The following is a 17,419-nucleotide window of genomic DNA, read 5'->3' as shown; positions in this document are numbered from 1 at the left end:
TTTTTGGGGGGTTGGGGGGCAATCACCATATCAACCTTTCTTGATCTTTTAAAAAGTCAGACCTGCTGATTTTGATTTCTGTCATTCACAATTTTTGAATTAACGTACAACTTGCCTCCTTCACTTTTTCAATCCTGCTTTAAGCGTAAAAACAGTCACAATATCTGTAAAGATATCGAATGATTGCTAAGTTGGTTCACAAAGTAGAAAGTTTTTGAGCTTCTCAGTACGGTTGGGCAATACTGGGATTCTTGTTAGTGATCCGATCTAAGTAAATGGTAGGAAGTCTCAATTGTTAACGATGATACTTTTTGCTTGGAAATCTCATGTTCATTGAATAATTGAACTCCTCACTCCTTGAGTAACTTTATAATTACCATTTTAAAATAGCTTGAAAATGGTGTATTTTATTAAGTAACTAAAAGGCCAAATTAAAAGGTACCGTAGTTAAAAATTTCAAAAATATTTTTATTACAACAGTTTCAGAACAAAAGTCAAGAGAGTCAAACCAAAAAAGCAGCAACATAACCAAAATACGCATGTAACAAAGTCCATCCATTATCTGCACCCCTTATCCTCAGTAGGGTCGCGGGGTGCTGGAGCCCATCCCAGCTCGGGCAGTGGGCAGGGGACACCCTGAAATGGTTGCCAGCCAGTGGCAGGGCACACAGAGACTGACAACTCACTCGCTCATTCACACCTAGGGACAATTTGGACCGGCCAATTAACCTGACGTGCATGTTTTTTGGGAATGTGTGAGGAAACTGGAGTGCCTGGAGCAAACCCGCGCAAGCCACGGAAAGAACATGCAAACTCCACGCAGGAAGGTTCGATCTCATGACCTCAGAACTGTGCCGCACACTCGCTAACCACTGCGCTGCTGTGCTGGTGTAACAAAGTCAACATGACAAATACAATACTTACTATTGCACAATATTTTGAGAACTAAGTCAAAGCGCAAAGAGTGTAAACTGATGTAAAAACCTTTAAAACCACAACAATTGAAATACTTTAACGACAAAAACTGAAACAAAAGTGAAGAGATGTAACAAAAACACAAATACTGTATAACAAAGTCAACTACATAACTAAAATGCCGTACTTTGCGGACAATAGGGCGCCCCCCTAAGAAAACAAATTTGCCAGGGATTCAAAAGTGCGCATTTATAGAGCCGGAAATATTGTAAATAAATTCGACAATGCATAATTATAATGAAATGCTTCTGCATACAGTAACCATGCATGAATGAATCAAATAATTTCAGTTGTGAAACCCATCATTATCTCATCTCATTAGCTGCACCGCTTATCCTCAGTAGGGTCGCGGGGGTGCTGGAGCCCATCCCAGCAATCATCGGGCAGTGGGCAGGGGACACCCTGAATTGGTTGCCAGCCAATCACAGGGCACACAGGGACAGACAACTCGCTCGCCCATTCACGCTCGCCCATTCACACCTAGGGACAATTTGGACCGGCCAATCCACCTGAAATGCATGTCTTTGGAATGTGGGAGGAAACCGGAGTGCCTGGAGGAAACCCACACAAGCACGGGGAGAACAAACAAACTCCGCACAGGAAGTCCGGTAGCTGGATTTAAACCCACACAGGAGGTTCCCAAGACCTTAGAACTGTGCCGCACACGCGCTAACCACTGCGCCGCCGTGCTGCCCGGTTGTGAAACCCGATTCCCTGAAATTCATATCCTATGAAATACAGTACATTTTTATCTCCTGTTTTAATCTCATGCGCCTTATAATTTGATGCCCCATATATATATACATATATTTATTTATATATATATATATATATATATATATATATATATATATATATATATATATATATATATATATATATATATATTTCCACCCCAGTCACCACCTCTTTGACCTGTTGCTCCCTGGTAGGGGCTAGAGGTCCTTCAAATGGCCATCACCACCCTAAACGAATCACAATAAAATTGTTCCAAAAAAAAAAATTTGCAACTTTTTCCTTTTCTCTTTTGTTGTTGTTGCTAAACTAAACTGTGAAATTACATACAGTACTATTGCACGAAACAGTTTTTTTTAATTGTTGCTTCTAAATGCTTTTGCATTTCTTTTCATTGCACTGTTGTTACAATGCATTATTCTCTTTTATTACATTATTATAATTAATATAAATTAATCCACTTTCCTAAGCACTACGTTGTAATAGTTTTAGATCAGGGGGTGGTGTCATAAACGTCTGTGGTTTGCAATAATCTGTGGTCTGTGCAGCCCTTTGAGACTTTTTGTGATTAAGGGCTATACAAATAAACATGACTTGACTTGACTTGTTTTACCCTGGAGTGCCATGTCTAATCTCCTTGCATACAATGATTGACAACATTGATATCAATCACAATGAAGATAATTCAAATAAATATCCAGGTGCACCTTAAAGCCTAAACCTTAAGACAACAATGTTTACCAGATCCAAATACTCGCTCACTCAGTATCGATAATATTCATATTCGGATCGATCTGCCTACCTTTACTTTTCAGACATTTGGGGCCTATAAACCAGTGGACCACTCGTAGTTGAGAAAATATTTGCGGTAGAGGTGGTTCTCTGACCTTATGTTGGAATACTTCAAGTTATAATTACCGGTAATCAATTTCCCTGACCTTGTATACAATTATTCTGATGTCTACAGTACCTGTCAATCAGTCCATTCTAAAATGAAACAACCTAGGAAAGCTTTAGTCAATCTTTTTCTGAACACGTCACTAACTATAAGTGTAACGGGTGTAATAATAACTTTTATTTTATTGAAATTCCTGCTAAAATATGTGTATAGTTTTTGGTAAATGTCCTGCAATGCTGAGTCCAACAGTGCCATCTGCTGGTATGTGGTGGGGTTTGGTTTTGGCTTCTAACATGTGACCAGGAGGCGGGGTTTTGTCAGTTTAACCAGAGTAGTCAAGTCAAGTCAAGTCATTTTTATTTGTATAGCCCTTAATCACAAAGAGTCTCAAAGGGCTTCACAGGTTATTACACGTAAGCAGTTTAGGTTATTCATATGCTATAGAGTAGAAGTGAGTTTTAAGCTTAGATTTAAACATTTCCACTGAGGTTGCAGATCGGATCTCAGGGGAAGAGCATTCCACAATATGAATGTAAACAGTCTTGTATAGAAAGTTTAAGAAAAGTGGTAAAAAAATATGGATTTAAGAGACCTGGCGTAAAGACAATAATAATAGAGAGTAGAACCAAAATAATAATACAAATAGAAATTGCATATTAAAAAGATATCCAAAAAAGTTTTTTTAACATGTAACTAAAGCTAGCATAATTCTCCTTGGGCTGGTTCAGATGTCTTGGATCAACGTGGTACATAATCTCAAAACTACCGTGAATTCCGGACTATAAGCCGCTACTTTTTTCCCAAACTTTAAACCCTGCGGCTTATTCAGTACTACAAAGGTAAGACATATCTTTTGGTGCTCCACAAAATAAGTTAATTTTAAACATTATAACCCCAGCTGACAAATCTCTCACCATGCATAGTAATGTGATTGATATTGTCAAGCTGTTTTGATTTATTTTCGTTTTGTTTCTGTTTTACTAAATATTAATTCCCCTTGTAGAGATCAAAGAGATCAAACCCAGCAGAAAAAGCTAATGTTGTGACTCATCCATTTGCAGGTAAATTGTACCCATTTTTATACTCATTATTGTTTTTATTCCTATTTTTTCATATACATTAAAAAAGGATGATGTTGGTTAAAATTCAGAGTAAAGAAAAACATGTTGAATTCATTGTAAACGTTAAAAATCCACTATACGATCTCTTGTTAAAAGTATCTTGTTAAAATGCAAAGATTTATAAATGTATTGTGATATTCTAAAATGTATTTTCTGTAAAGTGAAAAGACAGCTCTTTGATATGCTTTGTTGTCAGTTTAACCAGAGTACTACAAAGAGATCAAAGAGATCAGACCCAGCAGAAAAAGCTAATGTTGTGACTCATCCATTTGCAGAAACTGTAATAATAAAAACCTCATCATCCAGTCCAGCGTGAATGTGGATCTTTGGTGGGACACGTACAACGCGGTTACATTGGTGCCGTGACCCGTGACGTCTATCAAACTCGCCGAACCGAGGACTGTCCTACCTGCCACATGAGCTCACAGTATTTGAAATTTTAGTTACATGAGCGATATTGTTTAGCTCATTACAGTGCAGTGTCACAGTGATACGAAGGCTGCTGATTTATTTTGTGATTTTGACTTATTTACATTTTTTTCTGTTAATCTTTGAAACATGTTTAATCAGAGCAATGTGTTAGCTCCACAATTTGACACACCTATTCACTTTGGCAGGGGCAGGGGCATGTTTACCCCCATCCCCTCTGATAATAGTTCTACCCCAGGTGGTGCGACACATAGAGTAGAGGCAAGTTCCAGTGTGAGCACCCATAATGCAGCTGACCAACATGCTAGCCTACCTTCACCTCAGGTCAGACCCACATCTACGCCAAATTCCGCGAGTGAAATTTCTGAGGGTTTAGCTGATCACATGACAAATATTATTCAGGAGATAGGACATAAATTGGCTGATAGCATATTCTCAAATATACAGTCACATAATATAGTAGCTCCTAACGCTGCTGCCACACAAGATGAAGCAAACAGATTGAGTCAGGTGGTAACGCAGAGAAAGGTTAAGGAACCGCCGTCATTTATTGGGGATGGCTCAGACTCAATAACAATACATGAGTGGGAAGATCTAATGAGGACATTTATAAAAAGGAGTGATGTGAAACTTGAAGAGCAAGCAGAGGAAATCCTTATACATTTGAGAGGAAAAGCTAAAGATGTAGTTAGGTTTAGCATTAGAAACAGTAATATAGACGTCTATACCCGCCCTGACATGATTTATAGTCTTCTCAGGAAATACTTTAGCTGTACCAAGTACTCTGCTGTCCCTTTAGCTGACTTTTATTCAACTTTGCCCAAAGACCAGGAAGACCCCTATGACTACTGGCTGAGACTAAACAGAGCAGCTGACCTTGCCTCTGAGTGCTTGAGAGAGCAGGGCAAAACATTTGACAACCCTGAAATAGAGGTTACTCGCATATTTATTAGGAACTGCCCATGCAAGGAACTGGCACTCACTTACAGATCAAAAACCATCGAAAAGTGGTCAGCATGTGAGGTACTAGAGGTGCTGAATGAATACCACGCTGAGAAGAGCTACAAAGCAGATTCCCTACAACAACCTGCGAATAGAGCGGAAATTGCCGTACACAAAGCTGAGGTGAACCATGGTCCAACCCTCGTGCACGAGCCACCTCAGACTTCGAGCCCACAGTATGTCTCTCTAACGGACGTTATTAGTATGTTGGAGAAAGTTCTGATACGTGTTACCTCGAACCAGTTTCAAGAGAGAGGGGGAGCTCCAACCAGGCGACCTGGAGCCAGAATAAATGGTTTCACTGCCAAGCCATGTATCATTTGCAAAGAAGTCGAACACAGTGCTCTCTCTCATTGCCGAGACAAAAAACCTTTGCTTTCACTGCCATGCCCCAGGGCATTCTCGACGTGATTGTCCAGTGACGAAAGTTGTCCCGCTGCCTCAGGGAAACTAACTGATCTGCGCTTAGGGGAGAACAGTGCAGATCAACTGAGTATACCTCCCACCACTAATGTGAAGCCTGACATGCAAGACAATAAATCAATTTATGAGTTGTATAGCAACAAGATACCTCCATCGAAGAAGCTGATCTTTTAGGGGTTTCAGAGAATAGCGGAGACTGACGAACTGTTTTACACACCTGTACTTGTGCAAGAAGGCCCCACTTTCAGAGCGCTGTTGGACAGCGGGTCGATGGCTTGTACAGTAAGTGAGGACACAGCTAAGTACCTCCTGCAGCAATTCCCTGATATGATGAGTTACACGGCCGATGATTATGTCATTGTAGGCTGCGGTGGACACCAAGTTTCTCCCAGAGATATGTACGACATTCACGTCACAGTTTACGGGTGCCAAATGATAATACCAGTAATGGTGGTGCCAGGCCAGACAGAACAGATGATCCTTGGCAGCAATGCCATCAAATATATTTTGACTCAATTGAAAAGTACTGATGGCTATTGGAGATTAGTTTCCACTCCTGACAACGGTCTGTCCGATAACCACAGTCAATTCCTGTCAATGCTTTCCAACACAGAGAGATGGAGAGGTGATTGCATTCCAGACAAGGTAGGGACAGTAAAGATCAAGAGTTGCGTGACGCTGAATCCACGGACCGAGTACGTTATTTGGGGCAAGTTACCTGAGTTGGCCGGGGCATCAGCGGGCAGCACAGTGGTCGTTGAGCCAACCCAATCTAAGGCTGCGCCCAGACAAGTCCTTGTCGGACGAGTTGTTACTCCACTCTGGGGAGATGGATGGGTGCCTGTTAAAGTCTTTAATCCCACGGACAGAGTTGTGGTGCTGAGAAGAAACAGGAAAATTGCAGATGTGTCTCCTTGTATCGCAGCGGAAGACCTGCCCAATGCAGAGGAGGTCAAGTGCAACGTGCAGAGTGTACAGAGCAAAGAGGTCCGACCCAGGTCAGAAGAGGACATGATGCGTGCATTGGAAGCTCTGGGACTGCAAGACATTGACCTGAAGTCATGTGAGGTTTCGCTGCAGTGTAAAGACAAGCTCCTTCATATCATCGAACAATTCGAGTCAATCTTTTCTCGCCATAAGATGGACTGTGGAGAGGCCAAAGAGTTTGTACATCGTATCCACCTTGTTGATGATAAGCCGTTCCGTCTACCCTACAGACGTATACCACCAAGTCAGTATGAAAAACTGAGGACGACTCTGAACGAGATGGAAGAGAAAGGAATTATTCAGAAGTCGACTAGCGACTATGCATCTGCGCTTGTTCTCATATGGAAGCGGAATGGAGAACTAAGGGTATGTACTGATTTCAGAAGGCTTAATGCAAGAACCATAAAGGATGCCTACCCACTACCGCATCAAGCTGATGCTTTGGCCGCACTTGGGGGAAATGCCTTTTTCTCCACAATGGATCTGACGTCAGGCTACTACAATGTCCCCTTGCACCCTGACGACAAAAAGTACACGGCATTCTCCTCACCATTCGGCCTTCACGAGTACAACCGGCTCCCTCAGGGACTTTGCAACAGCCCAGCAACATTTATGAGGATGATGATGTCAATATTTGGTGATCAGAATTTCATGAGCCTATTATGTTACCTCGACGATCTGATGGTGTTTGCCCCCACAGAGGAAGTTGCACTCCAACGCCTGCAGATGGTGTTTACTCGCCTTAAGGAACACAACCTCAAGCTCGCACCCAAAAAGTGTTTTTTCCTCAGACGGACTGTGAAATTTCTTGGGCATGTCATCAGTGAGGATGGAATTCGGACTGACCCCGAGAAAGTGAGAGCGATAAATGACGTACAAGTCACTGATCTAATGGAGTCGGATGGCAAGACGCCATGCCCTAGTAAAATCAGATCTTTTCTAGGCATGGTGATGTATTTCCAAAGCTTCATTGAAGCATGTTCTGCGAAGGCAAAACCTCTGTTCAGGCTCACATCTGAATCTGGTGACAAGCATAAGCGCAAGAGAGCCCGCAAGAAAGGTCAAGTGAAGCTGACGCCTGCAGATTGGTCCGATGCATGCCAGAACGCCTTTGAAACACTGAAGCACGACCTCGTGACAGGTGTCACTCTGGCCCACCCAGATTTTGATGCGCCGTTTATTCTGGCTGTCGACGCATCCTTTGATGGGATTGGAGCAGTCCTGTCACAGCTGCCACCTGGTGGAAAAGTAGCCAGACCAGTCGCCTTTGCAAGTAAGACGCTCTCTCGCTCCCAGCTCAACTACCCTGCACACAGGCTCGAATTTCTTGCCTTGAAATGGGCGGTATGTGATAAATTCAGCCATTGGTTGAAAGGAAGACACTTTACCACGTGGACCGACAATAACCCACTTACATACATTTTGACCAAACCAAGACTTGATGCGTGTGAACAGCGGTGGGTAGCGAAGCTAGCTGCATACAATTTTGACCTGAAGTACATTCCCGGACCAAAGAACATCGTAGCCGACGCTCTGAGCCGTGAGCCATTTGTACGGTCATGTGTGGGTCATCGCCTTGTTACCGAGTCCTATACTTCGCTCTTGGACCAAGTCAACAGGGTGAACAACAGTACTGTGCAAGAGGTGTTCAGAGTATCCAACAATTGTCACGCTGTTGTAGACGAGAGTGCTGGGACATCAGACGAGTCAGTAAAAAGGGCAATTCCATCAGGCTCCAATGGTTCTGTGACATCAGAAGAGGTTGCTGCTGTCTTCAGTGCTCAGTCCACTGGTGGCGTGGGTCAAGTGATGGGAACAGACGCCAACTTCAATCTTCTGCAGAAGGGAGATCAGTCAACGGCACTCCCACAGAGTCAGCTTGTTGGTTTACAAGAACAGGACAACACAATAAGCAGGACCATGTACTTTGTGCATAGACACAAGAGACCTACCAGGCGTGAGAGAGCTGTCGAGTCGCCTAGTGTGATGAAACTACTGAAGCATTGGAGCAGACTCACCATACAGAATGGCATGCTCTACAAAATAAGGAAAGATCCTCACATGGCCAAGAAAATCTTCCAGTTTGTGGTGCCTGATTCATTGAAACAGAAAGTCCTTCAAGGTTTACATGACTCAGCAGGTCACCAAGGCCAGAACCGTACTTTGTCTCTGGTGAGGCAACGATTCTTCTGGAATGGCATGGAACGTGATGTTGTGAATTATGTCAAATCCTGTCAGCGCTGTGTAGTAGGGAAAACACCGGAACCACACAACCGTGCACCACTCAAGAACATAGTCACCTCTGAGCCTATGGAGTTGGTCTGTATAGACTTTTGGACTGCTGAGCAAGAGAACAAGTCTGTAGATGTCCTGGTCGTAACTGATCATTTCTCCAAGATGGCGCACGCCTTCCCTTGCAGAAATCAAACCGCCAAACAAGTTGCTCGCCGTCTGTGGCAGGATTTCTTCCTTGTCTATGGTTTCCCACGGCGTATCCACTCTGATCAGGGAGCTAATTTTGAGAGCAAACTGATCAAAGAGCTTCTAGAGATGGCAGGGGTGCAGAAATCCCATACCACTCCGTACCACCCCATGGGAAATGGCATCGCAGAACGATTCAACCGAACATTGGGAGATATGATCAGAACCCTTCCCCCTCAGCCCAAAGCAAAGTGGCCACAAATGCTGCAGCAGCTCACATTCTGCTATAACTGCACAGAGCATGAGACAACAGGGTTTGCACCGTTTTACCTAGTGTTTGGTAGGATCCCTCGTCTCCCTGTCGATGTCATGTTTCAACATGCTAATACCAATGATGCTGTTGTCAGCTACTCTGACTTTGTACGCCATCTGAAGAAAGATCTACATGAAGCTGCTCAAATTGTACAGAGGAATACTCTCAGAGAACAGACTCGTCATGCCAAGCTGTACAACCGTAGGGCCAAAGGATCACCTCTCGTCGTGGGAGACCGGGTGTTGATCGCCAACAGAGGTGTCCCGGGGAAACGCAAAGTTGCAGATAAGTGGGAGTCAACCCCGTATGAAGTCATATCAGTCAAGCCTGATCTCAATGTCTACAGAGTCAAGGATTGTCTGACGGGCAAAGAAAAGGTAGTTCACAGGAATTTGCTGCTCTCTGTTAGCTTCTTGCCCTTAGAGGATGATCTGGCCAGCGAATCTGAACACTCAGAGTCTGACGCTGCTATGCATGGAAGTGATGTATGCCCTGATTTACCTGACGCGGTTGAAGACACTGATGTCCGTACAGTAAACTGGGTGATACAGGCAGGTGAAGAGCAAGTTCATCCAGAGGTAGAGGATAACTCACTAGACAGCAGATCTGATGCCCAGTCCGACTCTCGCAGTGTTGATACATCCAGCCGAGGAAGTCAGCACATCCCCGAACAAGATGTTGACCATACTTCAAGTGACAATACGGAAAGCCCATCACAGTGCTCTGAAAACATGATCCCTTTGGGTATGGGTCTCCCAGACGAGACCCCATTGAACCCTGACCATCCGGACGCAGACTCCCCTGATACTGACTGTTTAGACTTGACTGTCCCAGACCTTCAAGCTCAGGTTAATTGTGCTCAACCTGACCGTTATGGTCTTAGGGTCCGCCAGTCCATCAGGCCTCCTAGTCGTCTAATTTGTCAGATGAATGACCAGTTGGTAGGTGACAATCCTCTGTCTGCAATATCTGCTAGTTCCTAATTTAAGTTCAGTAGAGATACACTTTCAGTTTAAGTAACAAAGCTTGAGTAAGAAACAAGAATTGTGCCTATGTGAGCACTTACAACTACAGGAACAATGTTTGATATTTCAGAGATGTAACAGGCATCTTTGAGTCTGTGCTTAGTTAGGAGTTTGATCGCCTCCTTTCTTTTCACACTCCTTTTTGGGAGAGTTTTAGAACTGACATGCACTTCAGTTTGTTCCTTGTAATACTGTACCAGTTTTCGGGTCCTCTTTTTCATCAGTATATGCCTTTTTGGCATGTGATTTTTTTTCTGTTTAGTGTAGCACTCCCATATTTAGCAGAATTTCAGGGGGGTGTATGTAACGGGTGTAATAATAACTTTTATTTTATTGAAATTCCTGCTAAAATATGTGTATAGTTTTTGGTAAATGTCCTGCAATGCTGAGTCCAACAGTGCCATCTGCTGGTATGTGGTGGGGTTTGGTTTTGGCTTCTAACATGTGACCAGGAGGCGGGGTTTTGTCAGTTTAACCAGAGTACTACAAAGGTAAGACATATCTTTTGGTGCTCCACAAAATAAGTTAATTTTAAACATTATAACCCCAGCTGACAAATCTCTCACCATGCATAGTAATGTGATTGATATTGTCAAGCTGTTTTGATTTATTTTCGTTTTGTTTCTGTTTTACTAAATATTAATTCCCCTTGTAGAGATCAAAGAGATCAAACCCAGCAGAAAAAGCTAATGTTGTGACTCATCCATTTGCAGGTAAATTGTACCCATTTTTATACTCATTATTGTTTTTATTCCTATTTTTTCATATACATTAAAAAAGGATGATGTTGGTTAAAATTCAGAGTAAAGAAAAACATGTTGAATTCATTGTAAACGTTAAAAATCCACTATACGATCTCTTGTTAAAAGTATCTTGTTAAAATGCAAAGATTTATAAATGTATTGTGATATTCTAAAATGTATTTTCTGTAAAGTGAAAAGACAGCTCTTTGATATGCTTTGTTGTCAGTTTAACCAGAGTACTACAAAGAGATCAAAGAGATCAGACCCAGCAGAAAAAGCTAATGTTGTGACTCATCCATTTGCAGAAACTGTAATAATAAAAACCTCATCATCCAGTCCAGCGTGAATGTGGATCTTTGGTGGGACACGTACACCGCGGTTACATAAGAATAATTGTACTTCTTGAAAAGTGTTTGTGTTTTAAGCAAAATTACTTGTAAAGTGAAGCATATTTAGAGATCCAAACTTGCAGATTAATCCTGGTAAACATCTTGTCAAGCATAACAATGAGGATTAAGATTAGGTAATGGCACGCATGGAAGATTAGGGTCAACAAAGAATAGTATTGAAGAGTAACTCGTTTTAAGGGGGCTATTTTGACCCTTAAATTTTAGTCGCCCCTGTCTCTGTAGTTTTTGGATTAAAGTTGGTGGTCTTCGCAAGAAGCATAATCTCGTATATGTGTACTAACTTTATACATCATATAAATACTGCAAATAATATACACTGATGTAACTCTTAATTCATGTTTGCACAAACATCATTATGCTGCCACGAATAGTGTGTCATGCTATGATTTTTGCTTCAATTTCTGCAATGCTTCTTGAAACTGAAACCAACAGGGGATTAGCATGTGTGCTTCACGCTATAATTCCATGTCGCATTACGTAAGGCACTTATCAGATGTGGCATGGAGGATGAAAAAAGACACACGAAGATGAGGCGATTTGTAGAAATTATATCCCGTTGGGTGGTGTCAAGAACAGGTTTTATGTTCGTGTACACAAATGCATTTACTCTGTCTGCATGTTTTACTCTTCGGTGTTTTTTTCTGAGCTTTCGAGTCTTCGGTGACGGCAACCAATAGGGAGAAGCCATTTTGCAACAGAACACCAGCTGAGACTGAACTTATGATACGAGTTTATCTAACAATTGAATATTTTATTTATTCCAACTGCTTCAGTATCTCCAATTGGCATTTTCTCATACACACCTGACATATTAGAAAAATCCACACAGAATTTTAAAATAAACATTTAGAAAGACTATCGGGAACTGTTCACATATTCCTTTCACCCCAATCACAGATCTTACCAAAATGTGGTGAGTCATTTACAGTTTGATATTTGCAGAAAAAAAGGCTCTAATACACTACTGTTAATGATGGTCACATAAGTTAAAAAGCTATTCTGACATAACAGTATAAGTGTGTAAATTTATTGATACAATTTTTCAAATATGATTTTGTATTCTATCTTGGGCATGTCAAACACGCTGATCTGCTAACTAGTTTATAAGATAGAAGCCTGAATGACATTATAGATCATTTTTGCATGGTTATACCATCCACGATACGTTATTTGCACCGCGGCTGGGTGGTTAGCGTGCAGCCCCACAGTGCAGAGGTTCAGGGTTCATGTCCAGCTACCGCAGCCTCCCCGTGTGGAGTTTGCAAGTTCTCCCCGTGTCTGTGTGGGTTTCCTCTGGGCACGCCGGTTCCCTCCCACATTCCAAAAACATGCATGTCAGGAGAATTGGCCGGTCCAAATTGTCCCTAGGTGTAAATGAGTAAGTGAGTTGTCTGTCCCCGTGTGCCCTGTGACTAACTGGCAACCCGAAGATAGCTGGGATGGGCTCCAGCACCCCGCGACCCTACTGAGGATAAGCGGCGCAGAAAATGGATGGATGGATACCTTATTTCAGTGATTTTCAACCACATGTCACTGCAGTCCGTAGTGGAACCACAAATGAGTGCTGCAAAGCACAAGGAAGACTAGGGAGACTCAAAGTGACCAAATTGCACCATTTTTGTTCGCATTCTTTCTCCCAGTCTTTCACAATATTTTTTTGTTTTGGCCTTTTGGGGGTACCCTTAGCAGCAAGAAAATCATGTCAGCTCGCTCTAGGTGAGCCTCACGTTTGCTAAATAATACAGTGAGAGATCGTCAGGTGTGCCGTGAGAAATTATCCAATGTCAATTTTTAAAATTCAAAATTATATAGAACATTTATGAATCATGTTCTGCAAATATTATGTCATTGTCGAGTGTCTGTGCTGTAAAAACTGGGGGTATTATAAATTATACTCAAATTAAATATACTGTTCAGTGTAATTTTATAACATTTTTGGTTAGTGGTGTGCCGCAAAATTTTTCCAATATAAAAAACGTGCCCTGGCTCAAAAAAGATTGGAAAACACTGCCTTATTTGATCAATTGACCAAATGTATATTCAGTTTCCAGGATCAAATAAAAAAATACTTTGTTTTCTCATGCAATATGTGGTTTCTTCCAAGACTTGAAACATTTTTCATGTGTTTAAAATGTCACCTCAGCAATAAAATCAGCGTCTGATCTTAGAGATAGTATTCATGGGTCAGCTTCATATACAGTATTTGCATTCAAAAAGTGCTGAAATCAGCATTCATATCCATGATAACCATTCCAGATTCGTTAAATTCTCCTTTTTGAGGTTTAATGAATGTAACCCAAATCTATGGAAAATAGATCACATTTCATTTTCTCTTTCCAACTGGTACGGTCTATTGTTCTCTTTCAATAGTATCACTTAATCACATATATTCCCAAATGTAATTTAAAAAAAAATAAATAACACCATTTATCATTCTCGCTGATGACATACTGAACTGATGCTGGTACTGGGCAGTTCACAAGGTTGAAATATACCCAGGTATTTACTGGAAGAAAAAATGCACACCACTAATTGAAAACTTGAGCAAATGTCCGAATGTAGTACAGATACTAATAAAATTACAAGAAAAAATGGAAATGGAATTTACTTAATTTTTCATACAAACAAATATAGGATACAACTTACAGGAGTAACATACATAAAAATGTTTCACATTAACAGTGAGGTTAGTTTTAATTTTAAAGAGACACAGAATAATATTTGACAACTACATGTCACTGCAGTCGTTAGTGGAAACACAAATGAGTGCTGCAAAGCACAAGGAAGTATACAAACTAGGGAGACTCAAAGTGCATCATTTTTCTTCACATTCTTTCTCACAGTCTTTCACAATAAATTTTGGTTTTGGCCTTTTGGGGGTACCCTTAAGCAGCAAGAGGGCAGAAAACCATGTCAGCTCGCTCTAGGTGAGCCTCACATTTGCTAAATAATGCAAAATTTCCCTTTTAGTACAATAGCCCTAAAGACATTATACGACACTCAAAAATCCATATGCACATTTTAATAACTAATTTTTAAAAGAGAAACAAAGCCTAAAAGAGCTGTACAGAATTGGAAACTTTTTTTACTCTCTGCCGCCATTTCCATGGTTGTGTCATTGCAGCCTCAGCTCGTTCATCATTTGCATTCAAGTGCGTGCATTTCTTCAACATGCACAAATAAACACGTTATTTTCATTTTTCTTGGAGTTTGGGTTGGTGAAGCAGGCCTTTTCTTACTTTCACCATTTTCATACAACATGAACAAATACAAAGAAAATCACGTCACTATCAAACAACAGCTGTGCTAAAAGTAAAATCAAAGCAAATAGGCGGATGAGGGAAACAAAAAAAAAAGCATAAAGGTTCTTATGTCTCAGTTTGGTATTGTTAAAAGGACATTGTGTCATATTTAGTGCCTCCTTGAGGTAAAAAATAATAATTCTGTAAGAAATAAAACAAAACATTGATTTGAATATTAAGCAAAAGTACATGAACTATCATACCAATGTTAATTTATATAAAATAAATCATAGGTCGAGAAATTTGAATTTTCTCACACAGTAGAATCCCTAATGAGGTCGCTGCCATGTTTGTCCGGCATACTGGCGCCACGCTGTGCTCTGTGACACTGGCCCTCGCTTGCACTAGAAAGCACAGTGTCATCTAGTGGTCCACTGTTACACACTTGGGCTTTAACACATACTTCATTGAGAAAATAAAATGTAACTTTCATGGACAATCCCCAACTCTAATATGGCACTAGAAAACACAGTGCCATCTAGTGGTCCACTGTTACACACTTGGGCTTTAACACATACTTCATCGAGAAAATAAAATGTAACTTTCATGGACAATCCCCAACTCTAACATTGCACTTTTTACAGTGAGCAAACATGCTACTCGGTGTAAAAAAAAGTTTGAGAAAGGGGTTTATTATTGAATGTTGCGATAATAGAAATGCCTACAATCACTTTCATCTCATCAATTCGTGGATTTTTTTTTTCACACCATAACTGGCAACCCGTAAAAAAATCAATACTTTTAAATCGTCCCATGAAATTGGCGAGCACGACGTTTCCAAACACAAGAAACGTTCCATTTCATTTCCCACCTGTGTCGGCAAGTTCCAGATGCAGACCGAGGTCGTCTTCTTCGTCATTTCTGCATCCAGGTTCCGCAGTCACTCGGGCCACTTCCATGACGTCAGACGAGCCCGGAAAAAAAGCGTCTGTCACATCGCCGCAGCCGACACAACTGAGCTAGCTTTTGAAAAGCAGCTCAAAAAATGGGGAGAGTGAGACACAGGAAGAAATGGCGAGCTCACTCATCGATGCCAGCGCGCGTCTCTTCTCTCCACTCGCACCCGTCATGCGTCGTTCCGGACTCAGTTTGGGACGAGTAGAATTGTGACGACATCGTTTCGCACTGACACGACTAACTGCTTCCAAGCCCACCCCGCAAATATAAAGTGATTCGAACAGCTTGGATCTTCTTAAAATAATATGGCGTCCTTTTAGGGAAGGGGTTTCATTTGATTTAAGGGCTGCCGGAGCTGAGGTCTGGGTGAGGTTGGACCAAATTGGGTTTTACACCTAAAGAAAACCCACTGTTCACAATTACCGGTATATGTTTGAAAAAAAAAATGGTGCACAAAATAAGATCTATAAATAACAAAATATCAAGAAATAACGTCACAATAAATAAATCAGTATGAAATGTATCCAGAATTTGTGTATGCTGCACTTTCATCAAAGGCACAGTGTGTGTCATTTGACCACTAAATGTTATTTTTTTTGTGCTGTGCAATTAAAAACATGCGGATTTAATCATGCATGTTTATTTAATAGTTCATATATTTTTGCATGTTTTAAAAGTTATTTATATTTTTCCTAATAATACATATTGACCCTTTGGACTGGAATCTTAAAGCCAGGGCCTCAAACTATCTCCCCGCGGGCCGCAATTGACCCACGGACTGTGAGCTTGAGGCTTCGTACACCTTTTTCATGGCCAAATGCAAGCACTTTTAAGACTTTCAAAGCCACTTTTCATATGTCTCCTGTACCATTAAAATAAATCCAGTGTGAATCGTGCATTTTTTATGCATGTAATTTTTAGTCATGCGTGTGCATTCATCTACTCATGTGATTTTTAAATGTTAAGAAAATCGTGTATATGTTCTTGGATCTGTAACATGAGCGTAACCAGCCTGTAGTCATGCTTATTTGTAAAGCCCTTAATCGCAAAGAGTGTCAAAGGGCTGCACAGACCACCAATCATTACATAGGGCAAGGAAACACTCAAAAACCTTAACATGAGGAAAATGACGAAACCTTGAGAAGGGACCACACATGAGGTAATCCCCCTTCCAGGATGACCAGGCTGCAACGGATGTTGCAATAACAATACTAGTTTGATCACATTACCCCGGTTTTAGCTAACTTGCATTGGCTTCCTGTTAGCTTAAGATGTGATTTTAAGATTCTGTTGGTAGTACAGGTATACAAAATCATGCATGGAGTTGCTCCCTCATATAATTCAGATTTAATTTCCCCCTATGTTCCAGTCCGGAGCCTTCGCTCTGAAAATGCTTGTCTACTAGTGATCCCAAGAGCCAAGAAGAGATCCGCAGGTTCGAGCGCATTCTCCATTCAGGCCCCGGTGCTGTGAAATGCTCTTCCCCCTGAGATTTGATCTGCAACCTCAGTGGAAATGTTTAAATCCAAGCTTAAAACACACACACATTTATTCTATAGCATATGAATAACCTATATTTTATGTTGACAATATATACGGCGGCGCAGTGGTTAGCGCTTGTGCGGCACAGTTCATGTCATGGGAACCAGTCGTGGGTTCAAATCCAGCTCCAGACTTCCTGCACAGTTCTGAGGTCGTGAGATCAAACCTCCTGTGTGGAGTTTTTATGTTCTCCCCG

The 17,419-nt window shown here is 41.3% G+C and overlaps 1 protein-coding gene across 3 annotated transcripts in view; it reads right to left on the bottom strand.

The window, feature by feature from the left end:
* The window catches only part of LOC148373862 (phosphatidylinositol 4-phosphate 5-kinase type-1 alpha-like), a 43,371-nt gene extending 27,388 nt beyond the window's left edge, over positions 1–15,983 (bottom strand). Inside the window, exon 1 of one of the 3 annotated variants that reach the window (XM_088329704.1) lies at positions 15,596–15,983. In XM_088329704.1, coding sequence (XP_088185830.1) covers positions 15,596–15,683 — 88 coding nt within the window. In that variant the 5' untranslated portion in view covers positions 15,684–15,983. The remainder of the gene's footprint in view (positions 1–15,595) is intronic. The other 2 variants (XM_088329690.1, XM_088329697.1) reach the window with 2 other exon arrangements.
* Positions 15,984–17,419: the final 1,436 nt, after the last annotated feature.

This window comes from Urocampus carinirostris, chromosome 1, assembly GCF_059441175.1.
Source record: "Urocampus carinirostris isolate Australia breed hairy pipefish chromosome 1, RoL_Ucar_1.0, whole genome shotgun sequence".
In the NCBI taxonomy this organism is placed as follows: domain Eukaryota; kingdom Metazoa; phylum Chordata; class Actinopteri; order Syngnathiformes; family Syngnathidae; genus Urocampus; species Urocampus carinirostris.
This window is presented reverse-complemented; position numbering and strand designations above follow the sequence as displayed.